Source organism: Cololabis saira, chromosome 8 (assembly GCF_033807715.1).
Source record: "Cololabis saira isolate AMF1-May2022 chromosome 8, fColSai1.1, whole genome shotgun sequence".
In the NCBI taxonomy this organism is placed as follows: domain Eukaryota; kingdom Metazoa; phylum Chordata; class Actinopteri; order Beloniformes; family Belonidae; genus Cololabis; species Cololabis saira.
In genome coordinates, this window is record NC_084594.1 from 28,087,131 (window position 1) to 28,111,247 (window position 24,117).

The following is a 24,117-nucleotide window of genomic DNA, read 5'->3' on the forward strand; positions in this document are numbered from 1 at the left end:
ATGACTTTTAAAATACAGAAAAGACATTTAACTCAGAACCAAGATGTTTTTTCATAGTTCATCAATGATCCAGGAACCAAAAGAGTATAAGGAAACTATCTCAGACCAAGACATAAGAAAAGAAATTGCAGTCATTGTTGCAGAATACATCAGACCAAGGATGGCGATCTTTCTGAACCAAATTATTTCACACAACTGGCCACAGTTGGTCCCAGATAATCCAGATGATCTCGTCAAAAGCATGGTGGAGGATCTTAAATGGGACCTGACGGAGGTCATCACTGCATCAGTTATGGCTAATTTTATGACATCTGAGAGAAAAGTCCAGAGCAAACGGCTCTATGTGGAAATCTCACGCATCATCAAAAATTCACCCGTCAAATATGCAGACGAGGGTTGCAAACTGTCCACCCACCCTAATCCAGACCCTGCAGCACATTTTGAACTCCGGATCAATGAGTCCTACTTACAAGTTTGGACCGAAAGCATAAATGTAAAAGTAAAATATGTAAAAGTTGAGGAGAATTTAAAAAAAAAACAAAATAAAAAGCATAATGATAACATATTTCACAGAGTTAGGAGGATTACACTTTACTGTTGTAAGGACAGGAGAACTGAAAAAAGGGAGGAAAACGTACAACATCACTTGCCCCAATTTCTAAAAATCGACATCAATCAGAAAGAAAACCAATATTGGTGAATAATTTCCACAACACAAGCAGCTTTGGTCTGAGCTCATTTATTTAAAAGGGCATATCAACACTTCAAAAAATTATAACCACTTTAAACAATATAAAACATTAAATATTGGTTTTAATGAAAGATTAAGCAGTATTTAAGTTGAACAAGCCTAAAAATTAAGCAACTAAGCTAAGCAATTAAGCAACATCCACATCAAGTTTGTGTGCTGAATCAATAAAATTAAAATGCAACGCTTGCTGGTTAGGAGGTTCAGACACAGTCTCACTGCAGCTGAATGGGGAGGCCGTAGACCACAGGGGCTGCTCCGATGAGGTATTTCAGGTTTGTGGCCTCACGTGATGAACTCATGTGCTCCAGGAGAGGCGCTCCAGACCCAGCTGAAAACCAAGACTCGAGCAGGGCTTTAGTGAAGCGATCAATATCCCGATCCGTCACGTCCCACAAGTTGCCCAAAATGAACGGGCTAGAGAAGAAAGGGGGAAGAAAAAAAAATAGAAGTAATTGAATAAAAGTTAGACATCCCATTTATAGAAGAAATTGATTTACCACTTTTGGATGAATACATACTAACAATGTGAGGGCATTAGTTTATTTTTCCTCTTGTAAATTTTCATTCAAAAAGTATTAAAATATACACCAAACAACTTTTTTTTTTTACATTGATGAAATGTGGTTTATTTTGAAATCAAACTAATCTGAAGACACTAGAACAAAAATTCCAAATTTCACCTCACTTAAAAAATAAATCTAAATTTTGGATGACAAGCCAAAGATTTGGGACCAATGTCAGTAGCTGATTTAAAATAGTTTATAAAAGAATATATTTAAGCAGTATTCATTTATGATTTTATAATCAGGTAATTTTAAAACCATCATGAAGATAAAATAGCCTCATGGCAAGATGGATTCTCCATGTACAAACCGGATTCGGTTAAAGTTGGGAAATTGTGTAAAATGTAAATAAAAACAAAATACAACGATTTAAAAATCCTTCTCAACCTATATTCAGTTGAATACACTACAAAGACAACATATTCAATGTTCAAACTGATAAACGTAATTGTTTTTTGCCAAATAATAATTAACTTAGAATTTCATGGCTGCAACACGTCCAGTAGAAGTTGGGAAGGTGGCAAAAAATACTGAGAAAGCTGAGAAAAGCTCATCAAACACCTATTTGGAACATCCCACATGTGATCAGGCTAATTGGGAAGAGGTGGGTACCATGATTGGGTATAAAAGGAGCCTCCCCAAACATGCTCAGTCATTCATCATATCATCAAAACGTTCAGAGAATCTGGTGAAATCACTGCACGTAAGCGCCACGGCCGGAAACCAAGACTGAATGACCATGATCGTCGATCCCTCAGACGGCACTGCCTTAAAAACCGACATGAGTGTGTAAAGGATATCACCAAATGGGCTCAGGAAAACTTCAGAAAACCACTGTCAGTAAATACAGTTCGTCACTACATCAGTAAGTGCGGGTTAAAACTCTACCATGCAAAGCAAAAGCAGTTTATGAACAACATCCAGAAACGCCGCCGGGTTATCTGGGCCCGAGCTCATGTAAAATGGACTGATGCACAATGGAAAAGGGTTTTGTGGTCTGATGAGTCCACTTTTTGTTTTTGGAAACACTGGACGTCGTGTCCTCCGGACCAAAGAGGAAGCGGACCATTCGGACTGTTATTAACCCAAAGTTCAAAAGCAGCATCTGTGATGGTATGGGGGTGCATTAGTTCCCATGGCATGGGTGACTTACATTTCTGTGAAGGCAACATAAATGCTGAAAGATACATACAGATTTTGGAGCAACATATGCTGCCATCCAAGCGACGTCTTTTTCATGGACGCCGCTGCTTATTTCAGCAAGACAACGCCAAGCCACATTCTGCACGTGTTACAACAGCGTGGCTTCAAAGTAAAAGAGTCCATGTTCTCCCCTGACCCGCTTGCTGTCCAGACCTGTCTCCCATTGAAAATGTGTGGTGCATTATGAAGTGTAAAATACGACAGAGAAGACCCCGGACTGTTGAACAACTGAAGTGGTTCATCAAGCAAGAATGGGAAAGAATTCCACATGAGAAGCTAAGAGAATTAGTCTCCTCTCTTCCAAAACGTTATTAAAAGGAAAGGTGATGTAAGGAAGTGGTAAACATGCCCTTTCCCAACTTCTACTGGACGTGTTGCAGCCATGAAATTCTAAGTTAATTATTATTTGGCATAAAACAATTAAGTTTATCAGTTTGAACATTAAATATGTTGTCTTTGTAGTGCATTCAATTGAATATGGGTTGAAAATGATTGTCAAAGCATTGTATTTTGTTTTTATTTGCATTTTACATGATTTCCCAACTTTAACCGAATCCGGTTTGTATTTATTCTTCAATGTTCAGTATTAAAAGTCACCTCTCTCTTGTCAGATATTGTTTCCTACTAACTTCTAACTTGGAAAACACACAATCACATTCAGATGCAGTGAGTCAAGTGTGTAAAGACGGACGTCTCACCATCCTGCTATGAGGTAGTTCAAAAGTATGCCTTCTCCCTCCTGACTGCCTCTCACAACCAGAGCAGCACTGCTGCAGCCGAACAGCAGAGAGGCCGCCTTCATCTGCTGCTTGAGGACCGACTGGCTGTTCAGGAACTTGGCACCGGCACCGTGGCCCACGTAGCTACAGTAACGGACAGAGGGATTTCATGTCAAAGCGAATGGAGGTGGAAAAAAATAAACTTATAACTCTTTATCTCCTAAACCTCTGAATCCCTTACACCCTTGTGTTTAGATACAAAGGTGTTTATTTAAACTGTGTACAGTCCTCAGTTTGCCATAGGTGGTCTGAATGCTTTTGTTCAGGAAGGGCATCAATTGCAGACAGTTCGTGATGTAAAGTAAGCATCTTTCTTCATAAGAATTGTATACTGCAAGTGTAACACCGTTATTCAGTGTAGATGGATGACAAAATGTAAATCTTACTTTCAAATCAACATTGCAGCGAGGTTTGCAAAACAAATGGAATACTTAATCTTTCTGTGCCTCATCCAATTTGAATATTGACATAACATACTCACATATATAAATCCTTGGTTGCTACAGCTTCTTTTAGTTTACCCGCATCAGGAGCGACACCACACACACCTTCCCAGTCTGGTTGGCTTTGACAAGAACGATCATTTAGTAAGTTTTTCAAATTCAATTTGAAAAAACAAAACAAAAAACAGTTAATTAAACCCCAAAGGGAAATTATTTAGATGGGAAAGAACATGTAGGTAAACATCAGTATTTTCCATTTTAAATCATGAATATTTCCCTCACCTGCAAAACCAGTCTTTGAATCGATCCCGGGCGTTTGTTAAATTGCCATCAGGGTCCAGGACATAAAACACCTTCTTTGCATTTACACCACGAGTCAGGATGGACTGAGAATCCATCTGTCAGGGAGTATTGAATCAATGATATTCATATTTACAAACTGAATATGGCTGTGTATTAATTATGACACCACCACTGGCCATTGTAACACTGAGCTCACCTCTCTCTGAACATGGAGTCCAAGCAGTGAATGCAAAGAAGGCATTCGACTCACAGAGCAAGGCTTTAAAAAGGACATGCTCTCCCATGGCAGCTTTTGAAGGTACTGCATTAAGAAAAAAGAAAAAAGCTGATAAACAGATGTTTTCCAACAGATGACATTGCAATTGCATTTAATATTAGACAACTGTAAAGCCTGGCTTCTGTCTTAATCTACATAAAGACAATCAAACCTTGTCTAAGATTAGAACCACATGAGTTCGGGGTTCATCTCTCTCCGAGAGCTTAGACATTGCTTTATGAAGAAGATGATCACACTCCATGTCCCACTGTGGAGAAAATCCTAGTGCAAATCTTCTGAGATCTTCTTCCGACAGCAGAGATGACGCAGACAGCACCGCCTGAGGAACAATTCAGACAATTTATCAACTTTGGCCTTACTTTTCTTCTAGTTGCGTGTCAAAAATAAAGCTGATGCTAAAAGTTCATGCAGCAGAGAGAAAAAAAATACCTTCAGCATCTCCTCACTGACTGCAACTCCTCTTGCAGACAAAGCCTTCCAAAGGTGATCGGCCTGTTTGGAGAGCTCAGGATCCGATGAAAGTGGGAGAAGAAGGCTCTTCCAGCATCCAAGCAATCCCTCCATTTCCTTCAACAGTTGCTAAAAGATGGCAAAGTGTTTTTAACTTGGTTTAATGGTGAAAAATCTGATGAAAGAGCACAGCTTAGTGAAATGATTACTTTACATCGGGGTGGAATACATTTCTGATTGAAGTTATAACGACCCCTCGTCATCTTTCCCATCAGTGCCGATCTGAATGTCTTACCTCTAGTCGAGAGTTGAGAGCATGCCGACCGTCCCACCACTTCGCTTTTTCAGCCACACAACTCACAACCTTTTGCTCCACCAGAATGCTGTCCATCTCTTGCACCAGCCAACTAACATTGTGCTGAACAACACAGACAAATCTGTCTTTAGCTCAAATTATAGTCATAAAAGTTACAATGAAGTTACAAGAGTATACCTCAACTTTTGGCCAACGTCCTTGGCCAAATTTCCTTTCATGTAATCCTGGTGTGCTCTCATTTCAATTATTTAAAATTGTGTGTAGACTGGTCGGTACTAAAGCCTCATATTAATTCCTTTATTGAAGCGCTTCAGTGTCCTAAAGAACCACTCTGTCCACGCCCAACAGAGAATCTTCATTTGTATTTTCATATTCAGGCGTTGGACCCCCACCAATGAGTTAGCAGCAGAGTTATGAAACGTTTCAATTTTGTATGTTTTTATTTGTATTACATTTTTCAGTTTGTTTGATAATTTCAGTTTTGTTGTTTTACCAAGTGCATTGGTAGTTTTAGTGTTGAAAAATTGGTTAGTTTTAGTCTTGGAGCTAAGGATTTACTACTATACAGACAAAAGAAAAATCCCATCAACAATCCTTTCTTCTTGATTTTGAGTCATTAAATTTGGAGAAAAAAAAAAAAAGAATCCGAAAAATAAAGCTGCATAAAAAAAAAAGTTAAAAAAAAAAAAAAAAAAAGTGCATTTTAACTATGATTCTATTTCATTTCAGTTAGTTTTGGATTCATAATTTTAGTTTTTACTCAACTAAAAGAAAAATTAAAAACTAAAGATTTTTATAGTTAACGGGATCATTTCTTTCACTCTTGGTTCCAGTGTAAGTGTTAGTTTTCATTAAATATAATTACTCTGCTTGGCGGGGACAAGAAGAAAGGAAAAACAAAAAAGGCACCAAAACAAACAGCTGCTGTCTGCATGCCACTGTCATTCAAGTCTCTGTTACATCATGCAGTGTTGTTTTTTTCCTTGCAGCCACTTAGTGGAGGATCAACATGGCCTCAGCTGGACATGTCCGCCTTATGTACCGGTAATGTCAGAGCTTAAAAGTTGCTGACATGACATCTAATATAGACTAAACTGAATTGCACCACATGTATGACTAAATCAGTTTGAGAAAACTGTTTGCTTTTCACTTTCTGAAGAGTGTTAGGAGCAAACCAGGAAGACACTAAAACTATATACTTAAATACTTGCTTATAAATCAACACTCATTAAAAATGTCAGCAACATTGCATGTTTTACTAACAACATGCAGTCCTGTGTGTATTCCATCTTCTTCCCCAGCCAGTCCACCCTGCCCATCTTAAAATTGTACGGAAAAAGAACAATGTAGTTGCAATATGTCGTTATTAAGACATTCAAATTATGTTAATACTGAAAAAAAAAATGCATGCAGCACAAATAAACAGAGTAAAAATACAAAAAGTTAAGAAATAAAAGAAGCCCCATTACTAAAATGCTTTTATCCCAGATTAATTTACAGCTACAACTACTGGACAATAATCTCTAGATTCCTAAAGCTGCAACATATGATCACCCCCACCTGTTGCTTAGATGTTGAGATATGAAGAGTGACAGGTGCAGAATCCTTCCCAAGACGTGATAATAGGATACTGTCCCCCATCTGCCCTGGTCTAACTCCAAGCACAGTCATCAAACACACAGTCACTCCTGTACAAGAGATGCAGAGGAAAAAGATCCATTACATGAATTATTTAAATAGGTTCCTATTTATCTTCAGTTTAAGAATGAAAGAATCAGCCAAAACTTGAACAGGCTTTTGAAAAAGGCTAAAGTGTCTAACATATACTTGCTTAGTTTAGCAAATATTTTATGTCACGCTCAACACAACGCATACCTGGAGGAAGGTGTTGAATTTGTTGGGTAAATTCATGGCAGTGGCTCTGAGGGAAAGATGAGGGGTCAGCAGTGGAGAATGAGAAGAGGTCCTCCATCCGAGAAACCCTCTGTTCAGTAGAGGTTGTGGACACAGTCTGGGGGACCTCATTCAAACTCAGAGAATCCATCTTCTCTGCTATGTCGTTGGTTTTCTTTTTCAGTCTTCTATCAGGATGACAAGAAAACAAAAAGGTGTTCATTTTTAAACACAAATGGTATTAATGCAACTCGGTAGAATTTTAGTAGTTGCACGTTGCCAGGGTTTTAGCAATATTTTAAAACAAGCATTTAAAAAAAAAAAGTGTAGTAAAAAGGTAAACTATAAAGTAAGAAAGTACATAATACATCAGAAGATGTGCTTACTGGAGAGGATTGGACAGATGCCGGATTGTGCGATGGCGACTTGTGACTCCTAAGGACTGGCTATGTAGCATTGCTGTAGTTATGGGGTCTTGTGCCATACTCGAGGCCAGAAGAGCACAGATGGTCGGATATATAACAGGACAGGGAAAGTGCTGAAGTGCCAGCCAGGCTGAACGGAGCAATGATTGTACATCTTCCAGTGAGACATCATCTAGGAAGAGGAGGAGAGGAGAAAAAAAATAAATAAATAAAATAAAAAGGTGTCAACAATTTAGGCAATGCAATATAGCACTAATCAACCTTTTGTCATAACATTTGAACGATATAGCATCGTTGATGAAGCAGAATTTACCTGGCCTGCTGTCTGCCTGAGCCACATCGATTTGCAGATCCTCTCTTAGATGACCTCCGCTCCTCAGTTCAAGCAGCTCATCTTGCTCCAAGTCACGCATATCCCTCCGCACCACCTCCAGATCTACGTCTTAAGAGAGATTTTTTTTTTTTTAAATATACAAAGACACTGCGCAAACGTTATCAAAACTATGAGCTGTGTTTTAAACTCTAGGTTAACTGTGTGTGCACGAAATACATACTGTTATCTTTACTTGAAGCTGAATCATCTTCAGCCTCAGTGTCTGATGTCCTTAGCTTTTCAAAGCTGATGTGTAGAACTTCCATAGCTTCCTCCTCAATGGTCCTCATTATGTCTGGCTCCTCCTCCGATTCCTCCAGTTTAGGTGCCAATCTTCTGCTTCTTCCACTTCGTGTGGAAGCGGGCTTGCAGATCAAGTAGTCATCATCCTCAGAAGAAATACGTCGAGGAACGGCAGTGGTCTTTTTCCCCTTGGCCTGCCTCTTAACTGGCATCTTGTCCACAGCTGGATCCGGGGCTGTTTTAGCACGGGTGCCAGCTCTTCTACTAGTTAGTTTTTTTGGGACTTCTGCCTTTACTTGGACCTCCGCTTGGGTTTTAGCCTCCGAGTCACTTTCGTCACTAAATTCCACCTATGTTAAAACATTAAAATATTTTTCATAAAAACTTGTGTAAATCTACAATCTTAAAATTATAAAACTTGTTCCCCTCCCGGCTAATAGCCCTTTGAGAATCTTCTTTACAGAAAACTGAAATGCAATCGCATTCAATACATTTGTATACTTACAAAATAAAAACTTTAATAAAAAAGGTCACGACGCCAAATTTAAATTGTACTGATTCAAAAGTACTGAATCTATCTTGTAACAATAAAACTTCTCTTTTGCTCACCATAAAAAGCGACTTCTTCGTCCTTTTGGGCGCGGCAGGCACAGGCAGGGGTGTGTCTTGAACCGGTGACAACTCCTCGTACACATGAAACTGCAGCTTAGTGCCGGTCCTTGATGTTTTCTGGACTGAAGAGGGGCATTTCACCTTCTGAACAGGAGTGCAAGCTAAAGTTGGCACCACTGTGTTGAAGTCAAAGGGTTTAAGATCTTTCAAGGATTTAGACTTTGCCTGTACAGGTGTCCTGAGACCCAGAGCCTTTTCCTTGGTTGAAGAACTAGTCACTCGAATCTTGGGTTTGACAGCCTTGACTTTCTTTGTCTCCTTTTTTCCGTCAGTTGTATCAGGCTTTTTAATCAAGTCTTTTGTCTTTCCAACAATGGATGAGGGGGGGGCTAATTTCTGCTCTGTTTTGCCCTCTTTATCATCTTCAGGTGGATGCCATGTCCAGACATTTGAACAGAGTTCCTCTGGACTGCAACCTTTTTTGGCAGCCAAGATCATCAGTGATGCAATGGCTTTGGTTGCCAGTAGGCCTGCTTTTACAGGCCTTATGGCAGGTGCACGTGTGGAATCCACAAATGCTAAGCCAGCTTCCAGTATTCTCCAAATACTATAGCCCTTGTTAGGCCTCATGTCCAGCCGATTCAGGGCCATGCTCAGGTAAACGCGGCTCATCACATCTTGCATCAGTGCGGGTTTAGAAACGCCTTTGGCAGGACCGCAGGGAGGGAAGAGCTTAGACAATTCTTCCTTAAGTCGCATGGTAACACTTTTACAGCGGCTGAGAGTTGTCCCGTAAAGTTTAAAACCAGTACTAGTATCACTGGGATCGAGCTGAAGAACCAGATCAGCCTGTGTAACTGCCCAGCGAGCAGTGGCATGGCTCAAAGAGGGCTCAGAGCAGCAGGGGCACCAACAATGCGCCTCATGTGTCAAGGATGGGAGCCAGCGGTTAGGCACAGCTTTGAAAGGTGGGGAGCTGGACAGATTCTCCATTACAGGGACTTTGTCAGGCCACCTTGTGTTCAGAATGTACTTCTGATCATCTTCCACTGTCGGAAGTGGAGACTGAGGTTTCCGAGCTGGACGACCTTTCCTTGGTTTGATCTTCACATCTGCTCTCTGAACCTGATCAGAAAAATCTTAAAAAAAAAAAAAAAAAAGAGGAAAGTTTATAAATCCAGGAGAACCACATTGCAAACAAATTATTTTTAAAATTGGGCTTTACAGTCTTAAGCCCCTTTCACACAGCCAGTTCGAGGCGGGAACGTTGCGCCTTTAAGCCGCCTCGCTGTTCTGTGTGAAAGTCACGGAGGCGGAATGGGGGGGCCAAGTGGCCCCACCAATAAGCCGGCAGCGGAGGTAGTCACAGAGCCGAAACGGGGTCTGTGTGAATGACACAGCCGGCATGCCGGCATGCCACTAGACGCTGACGCTGTCGTCACGCCTCTGATTGCGGAACGCCGGCATGCTGTGTGAATTTACAGACGGGAGCGGCGTTATGCCGGCGTTGTATGGTTCTGTGTGAACCAACAAAGGCGGCGTATTGGCAGGACTTCTTTACACCAATATTGCGGAATCTCTGTGTGAAAGGGGCTTAAAACAGCATTTCCCAACCCTACTCAGAAACATCTGGCTCAAATTATCAAAAAAATATTTGTGACAAGCTGATGGTCATCCAGTCAGGTGTGTCTGAGCAGGGAAACATCTCTAAATATGCTCGGCTGAGGACAGGGCTGGGAGACACTGGTCTAAAATATCATTACACAAAAAGACTGAACTGATACAATATGGAAAGTATGTGTAAAAATTCATAAATAAGAGATGTTCCAATACAGATATTAGAAATAAATCACAGATACCTCTTAAAATAAGTACAATATCACAGAATATTTACATCTATGCACCTCACCACCCAATACCACAGTTTTCAATCAGAATCCCAGTTTTTTTCCATTGTTGCTTTGAAAACCAGCATAAGTTAGATGATATTGGCTTATAACTTCCTATTTCGAGTTAGCAGCAGCACGTGAGTTGTTGCATTAGCGTTATGTTGGCAATAGTGTTATATTAGGCTGAAACATCCAACCAGGGAAACCGTGACATACACAAGTGTTTGTTAAGCCATGAATAGGATCACACGACAAAGCGCAACTTAATCAAATCAAAGCAAAAGAGGGACTGCAGCAGCAAACCCTGGAGTTTGCTTTTCAGAAATGAGAGAAATTCCTCAAAGAAAATTGGACCAGAGTGTGTTCAAATGTCAAATTATAAACACCTTTTCTATAAATTCCAGCTATTAAAATTGGTATTGGGAAAAAAAGGCATCAGAGTATATCTAAATTAAATGGTCAAAGTAGTGAATGCAATTGTATATTTTTCATGTTTTATGTATATTTATATCAAAATTATAACAATGAAAAACAAAAAAATACATTGTTCACAGACCTGAGCTGCACTCCAGAAGGTTTTTGACAGCATCTAAATCAGCTCTACTTTTCGCACTCTCCCCCTGCATCAGCTCCAACTCTGCTTTGATCACCAACAACTCGGCACATCTAAAGCAAGTTCAAAAACAGAATGCTGATTCCAAGGGAAAGACAGTTCCATCATGATGTTTACAGCCATTTATAATGACCATGTAAGCTTTGTGTTCAGTAATAAAAAGACAGAACATAACATCAAGCAACAGATGTCCAGCTAAAACTGGATGTTCGCATCCCTATTTACGTTTTAGCATGTACTTCTACATACTGCGTAAGTGCTTGTAGCTTGACGGCCAGTTTCAGGGCATCCAAGCATTGGAGTTTGGCATCATTTACAGCACCGCAGCTGCTTCGCACAGCCACCATCTTCATAGAGCAGGTCAACAGCTCTGACAGCAGCTGCCACTTTAGCACCAGGTTGTCTCCTGCTCAAGAGGTCAGAGAAAAGTGGGAGAAACAGTTACCGGTATATAGAAATGCAAAAAAGGCACCAGCTTAGTTTTACAGAGTAGGACAAAACATACCTTGGTTAACGAAGTGCACATCTGAATTGCTATCATCATTCCCACAAAGGCCCCTTCCCACTAAAGTGACTAGCAGGCTTTGGAGGAGTTTCAAACTTTCATAAAGGGCAGCATCAGGGGTGCTTGTACCTGAAACAAAAGACTCTTACCATGCCATTTTCTCACAGTGCAAATTGACAACTCAAAGCCATGCAAGTTTGTAACGGTATGAATAGTTACAAACGCTCTTGCTAACCGTGCTGGGTGATAAGGCTGCGTTGGCTTTGGGGCAGTTGAGCTGTGTCCAAACTCAGGTAAGCGCTGCAAGTCTGGAGAGCACGTGCATGCAACAGGTACCAGGTCTTTGACTGTTTTGGCTCATTGACTATTTTAAGCACCTCACACAGATACGGTACTCCATAGTCAATCTGAAATATGTCCAAACAAGAGAGATCAGTGCCTTATGTTAACTATTACAAAAGTCCACATGTTACAGTGCTACATACCTGTCCAACACTGTAGAAATACTGAGCCTTCAATAAAACAACCAGGGTGGAGAGGGAAGAAGGTCCTTCATCTGCAGAATCCGAAGTTAGAACTTTTTCAGCTTCATCCAACTGGGCCTAAAAGAAACAAATTACATCAGAAAACTCCAGCTTAAAACAAAAACACCAGTTAGAATACTGATATGATTAAGACACACTTTACCAAGGACAAAAATTTTAAATGTGCATTACCAGAGCCAACTCAGGGCTGCCCATATCCAGGAGGATGCTGGCTGACTGACAGAGAAAGCTCGCACAACTCCGAGCGTCAGCAAGTTCACGGGAAAATCCAATTCCAAGTTGGTAAGTTTCCAATGCCTTCAAAGACTAAGTAAGAGAATAAAGCAATTTGAAAAATATGTATTTATGAAAATAATTGTCAGTCCTTACCCTGAAGCACACTATGAAATGGCCATTACATAAAAACAAACTTGCTCCAACAGTACAGCTTCAAATACGGTATATACACATTTGGACGTGTATTACTCTGTTTTAAGCGGAGATGGATATAATAAAATCAGGGCATGTCAATAGTCAAATAAAGAGGTCTATGAATTAGAAAAATGTAAGTGCATATGAATAAGTAATAAAATCCTTTATGAATCATGAGAGGCACTTAGATATTTAAAAAGAGGCTCAAAGCTTTTGTCAGTTCAATTGTATATAACCAATTCAAAACAAAAATCGCACACATACTGTAATTTAGTCAAAATCCAATTAATTCTAGTCGAATCTATATTTAGAAATCATATGTTGGCCATAACAGCCTAACCCAAGAGATTGTATTGTGTCTTCACTATGGCGCAAATCCCCGTCCTGTGCGAGCTCAATACGACAGAGGGGAGGAGAAGGGGAAAATAGAAAACCTAAATTAACTAGGAAAAAAAAATGCTTCCAGCAAAACCGGCCATCTGCCTCAATCAGTTGGTGTATCTTTTTTCCTACTGTTTTTATTTTCTTCTTTCTACAAAAGCTAAGGAAATGATAAAAAAAACAACCACCAAAAAGTAACCCCATGGAATAGTTTGCACACATTTGGTGTTTGTACCTTTCCCATGAGTCTAAAGAGTGCAGCAGCCACAGCAATGGATCTGCAGGTTTGTCTGGTGTTCCTGACAGAGGGCAGGGCTCGGCTCTTAAAAAGAGCAGACCACACATCCAGAGCTCTTTCCAGTGGCTGACAGAACTCTATCAAGAAAGAAAGGAAAAAAAAAAAACTTAAGAGTTAAAACTGTTATTTTTTAGATTTATCTGACCAAGCAAGCACACATGCCTTCTAAAGCAGCAACTACTGGTATAGTTTACAAATAAAGTGTCTGCAATGGGATAAGTGTTACAAGAACAAGGAGAAGAACAAGAACGAAAACGATTGACAACATGAACAAAAAACCAAGACCAACAAAAACACTAAGATCAGGAAGTAGAACAAGAAAACGGCCATGAAGAAAATGAACAGGTAATTCCTACCGTTGTCTGTAGCCAGGTTGAATTTGAGGCCTTCATAAACCAGAGTGTAGTCACACGTTTTCTTCTTGTCTTCGTAATCCAAATCGTTATTGCTAGGGGGATTACCTACACACAGCATCTGTTCACGCAACTCTCCCCGTTTTCTATTACACTCAATTGCCTGGCACCAAAAAAAAAAAAATGTAAATGCTTGATCAGCTTTGGAAAAATACTTGCTTCTTAACAGTATAACACAATTAACACTTCTTTAAACTCTCAGCTCCAAATTGGCAAACGTTGAAGCCTACCCCCATGCGGTCATTCCCACGCAAATTACATACATTTTTTTTTTTTAAATAATAATAAATATATATATATATATATATATATATATATATATATTTTAACCAATCACCTCCTGTAGCTTCTTTTCCAGACTGCAGATATAATCCCAAAGCAAGGCATGAGCTTTGTCATCCTGGAGTCTGTCTGTGTTCTCTGGAGTCTCTGGTTCTTCTTTAAGAAGCCGCAAAGCTTCATGGGTGAAATCAACCGCCGAACTGTGCAGTCATAAACAAACATCAATGTGAGCGATGCACAGCAGCCAACAACTCTTTGATGTGTTATTTATTACCATATAGTTTAAAAGGCAACAAAAATGGATACGAGATAAGTTTCTGCAATTAATTTAATTGTAATTACTTTAGAAGATGTTCTGTGTTTGCGGCAAAAAAAAGGTTTAGTTTAAAATGTAAGTAATTTCAACACTTTTGCAAACCAAAATATTCACATTTATTATAAAAGATGTAGATAAGTAACTACCAGTCAGTCTGCTCACTGAAGTCCTGGAAGCACACAACTTGTGCCATTTCACAGAGGTAGACAGCACGTAGATGAGTCAGAGGACTCTCCTCATGGCAGATTTCTAAGAGATCACACAGTGTGTTGTAACGTTCTTGGGCTGTGTCTTTTGGCAATTCCTTATAGACACGCAACTCCTCCTCCAAAAGGCAAAGCATTACTCGCTCATCTGGGACATCTGGACCAAAGCCATCACGTAAAGTCCTTTTCCAGGAGATGACAAACAGAAGACAGACAATTGTTGAATTATTCTTAATGTTCTGCACAACAAAGTCAATAGAAGCACTCAGCAGAAGCTGCTTTATTTGTAATAGTCTGTACCTGAGTTTTAAAACCTCAGAGTTGCAGGCATCCATTTTTGTTTTCACCCAAAGAGTGACTGGCTCAGCCATGTGAGTAGTGATGTTGTCCCCAAGAGCCTTCAGCCACAGGATCACCCATTGCAGCGCTCGCTCCAATTCTCCAGCCCGCCGTGATGTAAGCACAGCCAGCATGAATGGTCGATTCAACTGGGTGTTATAAATAAATAAAACGTTACAGCAAAGCTCTAAAATATAATTTATCAAAAATATAAGTGATGCTTGAATTTGATATAATTAGTGAAATATAACCAACTCACTCTATCAACAGGCAGTGAGACGGGGCAGTTCTTCCCTAGATCCCTGCAGAGGATCTCGATCAGCTTGAAGGCCTGGTCATAGAGGCCTCGGTTGTACAGCCCGCAAGCAAGGTGGCTCACAGCAACCACTATAGTGCATATGGTGAACGACACAAGATTAATAATGAGTAAAAAAATAAATAAAATGTAAACGTCCATGTTCTGCAATTATGGAAGCAAGTGCAATCACCTGCTTTGATGAAGAGGTTCTCATTGGCACACTTGCGAAGCTCCGTCATCAACACCCCAGCTGTGGCCTGGCAGTACAGCACCACTCGGTTCAGCGTGTCGCTGTTCTCTAACTAAATACAACAAATCAATCAGTACCTAAAGCCCAAACCAGAACTGCTCTTGTAACATTCTGTCAGAGGGATCCATTTTTCCTTTAACTAGTTATTGTTATCATCATTATTGTAATCTTCATCAACAAAGTGCAATGTACAGAAACACGTACCTGCGATGCAAGCATGCTCTCTTTTGAAAACACCAAGCCTTCACAGATGCTCAAGCAAAGGGCCTGTTGCAGTCTGCTGCCTTCAACCTGTTAATCAAAGTCCAAATGGAAAAAAGCAGAATAATTATCACTACAAAAGAAAAAAATAAAGAGGGTTATTTTCTAGAAAATAAAAACCTTTTCCTCCTAACCTTTTCCTCCACACTAACCTTGTTTAGCATCCTCATTATCCGCTCTTGGTACTCCTCAAGAAAAGAAAACAGAGACAGAAGCACTGGTCCGCTTAATACCTTGTTGGACTCACTTTCAACAGCCCATACCACAAAAGCACAACCGTACAGAACTGCGTGGCCATCTCTGCTGCTCAGGTCATCTGGGAGAGACCGCAAGGCCCTGGCACACTCAGTCAAAGCCTGGCCACTCTGTTTGCTGGCCTGCATGTCAGAATGAATGTTCACTCCCCATTTACTAAGCACAAGTGCTGTAGGCTGGTAGTCAACCAAGCCTGAAACCTTGCCCTCTATTTTCTTCAAGAATTTGGAAGCCAGATTGTGATGACTGGATTTACAAAGTATTTTCATTGTGAGCGGCAACATTTTAGAAAAAACATAAAAACTCGATCCCTCTCCATCCTGCTTTAAGTTCTTTTGTTCAGAGCCCTTGTCATGAGTGAAAGCTCTGCTGAAAAGTGTGTCCATTTCTTGAAGGAGGAAAAGAGCATCTTCTTTTGTCACGACTCCACACCTACTTTCGAACTCATTCATGAAATCCTCTGTGAATACAGGAGTTTTGGAGAATGAAGGACTTGCATTTTCCATGTCCAACAACAAGAGGAAGTTTAAAGCTTGCATCTGATAGGATAGTTTGTCCCGATGACTCAGGATTTTCTTCTCTTCGGCATCCGATGACTCATTCCAAAGCACAGAGAAGCAGCCTCGCACAACACGACAGTAATCATCTTGAGCCTAAAGATAATAAAAACATTATCAATTCTGAAAAACGCACTGTATTGTAGGTGTTGGACATGCACAAGAACAGAACCAATAATTCATACCTCTTGTCTTGTGGAAAGCCTGTTGTAAAGCAGCCCAACTACGTGGGTGCATAGCATAGGGACCTCCAGGGATCGCAGTTTTTTGACAATATGGAAAATGATCTTTTCAATGTACAACGGACTGGTCTGTGGCACAAATTCAGCAGATATCTCATAGCCATGAAGAGAAAGCTCAACAAGTTTTACCAACTGACTGATATGATCAAAGTCCAGAGATCCTTTTTCAAATTGATGGTTACAGGCTCTGATCACCCTGTCACACACTGTTCGCCCCTGGAGTCCGGGCTGACTCTTGATATATTTCTGCAAAATGTAAAACAGAAAGACTCATTGGCCACTGTGAGTTTATAGTCACTCAAGTGCTATAAGATTAGAGAAACAGTACGTATTTTGGGAATAGGGTTGCCAACCCTGAAAAATAAATAAGGGACACCTCATCGGCAGAGCCGGCCAAACCGATTGCCTTCACCCTTCCTGGCGTGGTTAATTTTTTTAGCCCCTTTTTTTGTGAATGAAACGATTTTTTAACTATTTGACTCAAACCTGAATTGAATTAGATGCATATTTTTGAATGCCATGAACACATGGAAAACAAATTATTATCCAGCAATTCACTTTAATACAAAATAAAAAAAATGAACTGACTAAAATAAGTATCCTTCTTAAACAGAAACTTGTCCTGCTTAACTTAAAACTGTATAAATGAATATAAAACAATAGAAAAAAGCAGCATCTATTCTGTAATAGTGCACATTTTTAGTGCAACAACAAAAGTGCAAACAGAAAGTCTGTAGAAAACGTGTAAACCTATTTAATAATAATAATAATAATAATAATAATAAACTTTATCTATATAGCACCTTTCCTGTCATAGAATGCAACTCAAAGTGCTTTACATGTCAAGAGAAGATAAGCAAAGCAAGCAAATAAAAACAAAGCAGCTTTATGACAGTGGGAAAAAAAACAATATAGCAAACAGAATAAAACCAACAATTTGTGCCTCAAAGGCCATGACTGTAGGCTACAGATGTGGTAAAACAGAATATAAAATAACTTATGAACTCAACAGCTCAATGACATTTTCCATTGGCATTTTATGACTATTTTCTGACTCTCACAGTAATACAGGACAAAGTGCGTCCCTTTTCAGCTCAATACGTGACGCTACTTTAGTTTATAAATACGGGACGATTCCGTTTTTCAAGGGACGGTTGGCAACCCTAGTTGGGAATAAATGTGATTCCTAAAACTGTGGTTATACTAACCTCTAGTTCTTGAAATAAAAGCCTCGTCCCTTCAACGGACGCAATCCGCTTGATGTACTCGTCCACTTTCATGTTTATGCCTGTAGAAGACACGTCGGTAAAAGACAAACCGTGCTACATTTAACCGGTGATAAAGTGGTTGAAGCAGCTCGTAATTAATGTTGTAGAGTTAGCAGTTTAACATTTACGACAACGTTAACTAGAACTTACTTGATGCGTTCAACGTATGCAACGACTACTTTTTCCCCCGCTAAAAAACAGTATGTTTACCATACATAATGTTCGTTTGAGGAGCAGGTATTCCCAAATGTATGCTATAATTGCTCGTAGCGTTTAGCTTCCGACCGGCCGCCGCGCACTGCTTTTTGAAATGTGTCTGCTGACCAATCACGCAGCAGGAAGGCGGGGCGGAAGAGCGGTATTATGGGTAATGGAGTTTTACTGCCATTTCCAACTCAAGCGGGCCAGAGCCCCAAATTTCACTTGTCAGTACCACTCAAGGTGACAAAACTTGCTTATAATTTTTGAAAATATCCATGTCTGTAGATGATATTTTGGTATGATAACCCTTCCTGAGTGGCAGCTGTATCAGAGTTTGACTGACATTATGTGATTCTGTACTTGGTTAACCTACTTAACACTATCACGTACACACAGAGGGGTAAAATAAGGTAGTTTCCCGGCCAAAACGGGAGACTTGACAGCAGAGCCGCCGCAAAGGGTGTGCGAACCGTGCGACGGTGTGCACGGGGCCTCGCGCTGTGGGCCGTTTTTTTTTTCTTTTTTTTTCGTTTTTTTTTTTCGTTTTTTTTCCCCTTATAAATATCAACAGTCACGTTCCATCGTAAATTGTAGGCTATAATTACGATAAAATGTACATTGTGCGGCCAGTGTAGGCTGATTCTTACTTTACAACTGTCCTGAACGCATCAGAGCTGTGAGCCAACGCTGATTGTCTGTTAAAGCTGGTTTATGGTTCTGCGTTAAATCGACGCAGAGCCTTCGCCGTAGGGTACGCGGCGACGCGCAACGTACGTGCATATCGCCGCTTACACTACGCCGTAGGCGCTGCATTGGTGTAACGCGGAACCATAAATCAGCCTTAACAGTTACAGCAATTTACCGACTTGGCAAATTTGCTGCCATGAAGGAGTTGAGCGCTAAACTTTAAAAGAGGACTAAGCATGTACAAAGTTTTGAATGTTACCCCGTTTTCCTTATTACCTGGATTATTTTGGGTTATGGAAGAGTCAACTATGGTGAGTCAGTGTAACCTTCTTAAATAATGTCTTTATCAGAATGTTGTGGTATTCTTGACCACCTGCCTATTTGAATGTGCTTGTGTTGTTGTCAACGAGACCGCCGAGTCTATTCTCTGTTAGAGTTCAGAAATGATGTTATAGACCGCTGTGTCTATCTATCTAAATAGATTGTGTAATTTTAGACCAGTTATGTTTTTTTTTTATATTTAAGCTGCATCCAAGATGGAACTGAGTCAGTCCGTGACTATCTGAGTTTTCAGCGCCATGTGATTGACAGCTGTCAGGCTTGTGTGTGTGTGTGTGTGTGTGTGTGTGTGTGTGTGTGTGTGTGTGTGTGTGTGTGTTCTTCTGAACAAGTTTGTGACTTTACTCTGGTTTCTGCAGCATTGGCCTATAGGCTTGGCTCAATAAAAGTAAGAATAAATGTTGTTTGATGGGTAGGATGAGGTGTTGTTGAACATTAAAATGACTATCATAAGGGCCCATCGAGAATACTCCACCCCGTCTGTACTGAGACCCACGCTCCGCTACTGCAGGGGAAGGTATCCAGTATTTTGCTAATTGGAGAGTTAAAATTGCGCATATAGACACCCGATATGACCCGAAAAACCCCCAAAATTTGCGCGCACTCGCTACGCTCACGCACGAGGGCCCTCCCCGGCCATTTCGCACAGGGCCTCACAAATCTCCCAGATGGCTCTGCTTGACAGGTATGCTAGACACTTCCTCCAGCTCTTCCGAGGGGAGTCCGAGACGTTCCCAGGCCAGCCAAGAGACATAAGCTGTGTCCCAATTCAGGGGCTGCGTCCTTTGAAGGCTGGATTTGAAGGCCGATTACGTCACAGCGGCGCGCCGAAGGTTGTACCATTTCGAAGGCTCCTTCAAATGCAGCCCACAAATGCAGCCTTCTTTTCCCGCTGTTTGAAGGATCCATCGGTTGTATCCTCCGCGGCCCACCATATCCCAAGATTCATTGCGCACAGTCAGAAAAATATTTATTTCCAGAAAAATATTTTCAGATTCAAATTTTGTCAGAAAAATATATTATTTCCGCCGGCGCCGGCGGACACGCCTCTCCCTCCTCCAACTAAATGAAAAACAAAAAAAAACAAAAACAAAACTTCTGGCTTTTTTGGTTCTTTCTTTCTTTTCTATCGTGTTTTCTTTCTTTCTTTCTTTTTCTTTTTTTCTGTCTGTCTATCTTGCTGTCTGTCTATCTTTCTTTCTTTCTACTTTGTTTAGTGTAGGCTGACCAAACGTCCTCTTTTCCCCGGACATGTCCTCTTTTTACGTCCTGTCCGGGGCGTCCGGGCGGGTTTTATAAATTGATGATAATGTCCGGTTTTCCTTTTGTGTGTGTGTATATGTGTGTGCGCCCCCCAGTTATCCTTGTTTGGTTCAGCGTGTGTGACGTAATCCGCGCTAAATCGACGCAGAGCCCACGCCGTATGGTACGCGGCGATGCGCAACGTACCTGCGCGTCGCTGCGTACCATACGGCGTAGGTTCTGCGTTGGTGTAACGCGGAACCATAAATCAGTTTACGGAGGTCCCGGGAGTCGAGAGTGTGCCAGAAAGCATTACCTCCTGAAATAAAAACGGTCAAAATCATCCCCCCTGAAATAACAATGAATGTGGTTTTACTGCTATTTCAGCATTTAGAGTCATCACCAGAAAAATAACTTATTTGACAATTTTCATCTGTTTCAAGTAAATTTTCACTTGAAATAAGTAGAAAAATCTGCCAGTGGGACAAGATTTATCTTCTCATTACAAGCAAAAAAATCTTGTTCCACTGGCAGATTTTTCTACTTATTTTAAGTGAAAACCTACTTGAAACAAGTGAAAATTGATGTTTTTTCCAGTGATGAGTCTTGTTTAAAGTCTAATGAGATTTTTTTTAACTAAAATAAGACATTTTAACTAGAAATAAGACCAATATTCTTGTTAAGATTTTGAGTTTTTGCAGTGATCCATTTTACTTATCCTGTGAAGGACAGAGTCATATTGATAAGTTCAGAAAAGTGTTTTTTATTGTTGTGTTTTGATGTATTTGATGTAAGCCCAGTGGATATTTAAAGTTTACAGAAGGCTGCATTTAACTGCTGCTATGTCATTCCTGCAGTATTTCTGCAGGTGTTTTGGTCACTGCTATTATTTGTAATATATTATATTATTTGTAATCAGCACAATCTGTCCCCATATGATAAAATCCACCATCCCCCCTGATTTTTTTTTACAATTCGAGTACTGACTGTAACTGTTATTATTTTAGACATAATAAAAAAGTTGAGTAACTTCTGAGAAGCCTATCTAATTTCCGTCTTTGAGAGATATTATTTTGTAATATAACTGAATATTATATCCATACATATTAACTTTAAATATATTAAAATGATAACGAATCTTTGAGTAAACTGCGAGTATCATTTAAGTAGGCTATCTCGTGGCCGGGCTGAGTGTCCTCTTTTTTGAAAATCAAAATATGGTCAGCCTAGTTTAGTGACGTAGGACAAGGGCGGGAACAGCTGGTGACGCAATCAGGAAATCCCCCACAGGCTAGACCGTCTCATTTCACTAGCATCCGTCCAGCCTTCAGTATGGCCTTCGCGGTCTTCGAAGGCGTGGCCTATGAAGACCGCGTCCTCAGAAGGACGCAGCCCCTGAATTGGGACACAGTCATAGTCTCTCCAGCATGTCCTCCTGGGTCTTCCCCGGGGACATGCCTGGAACACCTCTCTGGAAGGTGTCCAGGAGGCATCCGATACAGTCAAAGATCCTGAATTCTTTTTAAAATTTTGACCTTAATTTATGCAACAGCTTATTTTTTTTTTTTTACAGAATTAAATGATTCACATTTCTAAATATTGTAACATCCATCCATCCATCTATCTTTGTCCACTTATCCGAGGTAAGGTCGCGGGACAGTAGCCTATGCAGGGCAGACCAGACTTCTGTCTTGCAGCCACTTCTTTCAGCTTATCTGGATCTGTCTATCAATCTTCCCTCACTCGTGAACAAAACCCTGAGATCCTTTTTTTTTCTCCCTTATCTGCGTATACTGTATATTAATCATTAATACCAAGTTTGGTAAAAACCTAATGAATATATATGTATTTTAATCTTTTTTTGTGTATGTGTGCATGGGTGTGCATGTGAGTGTCCCTCCTTCACCATGCCTCTTGGCAGTTTACCATATTTTATTAGTCCTTCAAGAAAAGGAATGAGAAAGAAGAAGAAAAAAAAGGAAAATTCTGGCGAAGAGGACTCTTGATACTTGAACACCTCAGCTTGGGGCAGTATCTGATACCCAACCTAGAGAAGCCACTTCACCCTTTTTTTGACTGTGGACCACTGTTGAATGTCTTGGCCTGATGAAGCCAACAGAAGCAAGTCGTCTGCAAAAGCGGAGACCTAATTCTGAATCTGCTTACACATAGAACGTGGTTTGTGCTGTGCACACCGCTGGGTAGACACAGAGTCGGCGCAGAGTCGGCACAGAGTCGGCGCAGAGCAAGGCGCGCATGCGGGCATCGCGCACATATTTGTTGCAAGTTGCTAGGCGACCGAAAAAAGTTTTTCTGGTGTGGCGCCCTTTTCCCACTCGTTTGGAGGTACAGTAGCCTACAGCTCGGTTTGAAAAATTTATCTGTCCCTGCTTCAAAGAAAAGCCCTGGCTTTAGTTCTTCTTTTGAGGAGGAGGAGACGAGCAGCAGCAGCAAGGAGGGTATGGGTCCATGAAATCTTCATGGCAAGACAGGATTTGGGGGAATACAGGCTTGTACCACTTTTAAACACACCTGGTATGTCCAAATGCTGGGAGATTTCTCTCCACTTTTGTCCTTTTTTATTGAGGTCACGATAGGTCTGCAGTCTTGTATCACACCAGATTCACAGCCAAGATAATTTTTTCCTCCATCTTGATCATCTCTGATCTACAACCTGCAAGTTTTTTTTCACCCTCCACCACCTTCTCTCCTATTGGACGCGCCGAGATGTCGTCACAGCGCGGCACGGTGAAATTAAAAAATCTTCAATTCGGGCGCAGGCAGGCGCGGCGCAACGCCGCGGCAGGCGTTCAATGTTTTTGAAGCCAGGTATGCCTGGTCTGCTGGAACCTCTCTGCTGCCCCAGGAGTCCCACAGCCAAAGAAGCCCTACAGCACTCCTTCTTTAGCTTGACGGCATCCCTAACCACTGGTTTCCACCAGCACATTCGGGGATTACCTCCACGACAGGCACCAACCACCTTACGCCTACTGCTAGACAATGGAGGCGCGGAACATGGTTCACTCAGACTCAATGTCCCTGCCCTCCAGACCCTACTAGGTCTAACTGGCATCCCCCGTCACCACCGGAGCCAACTCACCACCAGGTGGTGATCAGTTGACAGCTCTGCTCCTCTCTTATCCTGAGTGTCCATGGCATGATGTGGCTGCAAGTTTGATGACAGAACTACGAAGTCAATCATTAATCTGCGACCTAGGGTGTCCTGGTGCCAAGTGCACTTGTGGGCATCCATCCCTATGCTTGAACATGGTGTTTGTAATGGGCAATCCATGACAAGCATAAAAGTCCAATAACAAAACACTGCTCGGGTTCAGATCAGAGGGGCTTTTCCTCCCAGTCACACCCTTCAGGGTCTCACTGTGATTGCCTGCATTAGCATTGAAATCCCCCAGCAGAGTGAGGGATCCACGTCCGGGCAAGGGCAAACGGTTGTCCTTGTTTTAATTTTTCACATGGTGTTTTTTGAGCTGCTCTTTGTTTGGGTCCTCCCCTAGCCCCTGGTAGGATCACCTGGTAGGGACAACTGAGCTCCTCAGATCGTTGTAAAATGCGAACCCCTCCACCACTATAAGGTGGTGCCTCAAAGAGGAGTATTGTACTATCAAATAATATAAAACATAGAAAGAGAAACATAAGAATGTAAAAAAAAATGACAAAGGGAACAAAG

The 24,117-nt window shown here is 41.0% G+C and overlaps 1 protein-coding gene across 1 annotated transcript; it reads right to left on the reverse strand.

Moving 5' to 3' along the window:
• Positions 1-734: 734 nt before the first annotated feature.
• Positions 735-18,246, reverse strand: espl1 (extra spindle pole bodies like 1, separase). Its single transcript, XM_061727565.1, has 32 exons — positions 18,111-18,246; positions 17,901-17,980; positions 16,636-16,938; positions 15,791-16,546; positions 15,582-15,668; positions 15,318-15,429; positions 15,089-15,216; positions 14,791-14,978; positions 14,431-14,673; positions 14,024-14,168; positions 13,630-13,789; positions 13,211-13,350; positions 12,355-12,489; positions 12,124-12,240; positions 11,874-12,045; positions 11,639-11,767; positions 11,383-11,539; positions 11,077-11,186; positions 8,629-9,770; positions 7,958-8,369; positions 7,717-7,845; positions 7,365-7,575; positions 6,961-7,166; positions 6,646-6,773; positions 5,065-5,187; positions 4,749-4,898; positions 4,471-4,638; positions 4,239-4,343; positions 4,022-4,137; positions 3,778-3,861; positions 3,216-3,380; positions 735-1,165 (listed from the first exon to the last, which is right to left on the reverse strand). Exons 2-32 carry the CDS (start codon positions 17,970-17,972, stop codon positions 964-966), a joined length of 6,495 nt encoding a protein of 2,164 aa, XP_061583549.1. The 5' UTR covers positions 17,973-17,980; positions 18,111-18,246; the 3' UTR covers positions 735-963.
• Between the last annotated feature and the right edge of the window lie 5,871 nt (positions 18,247-24,117).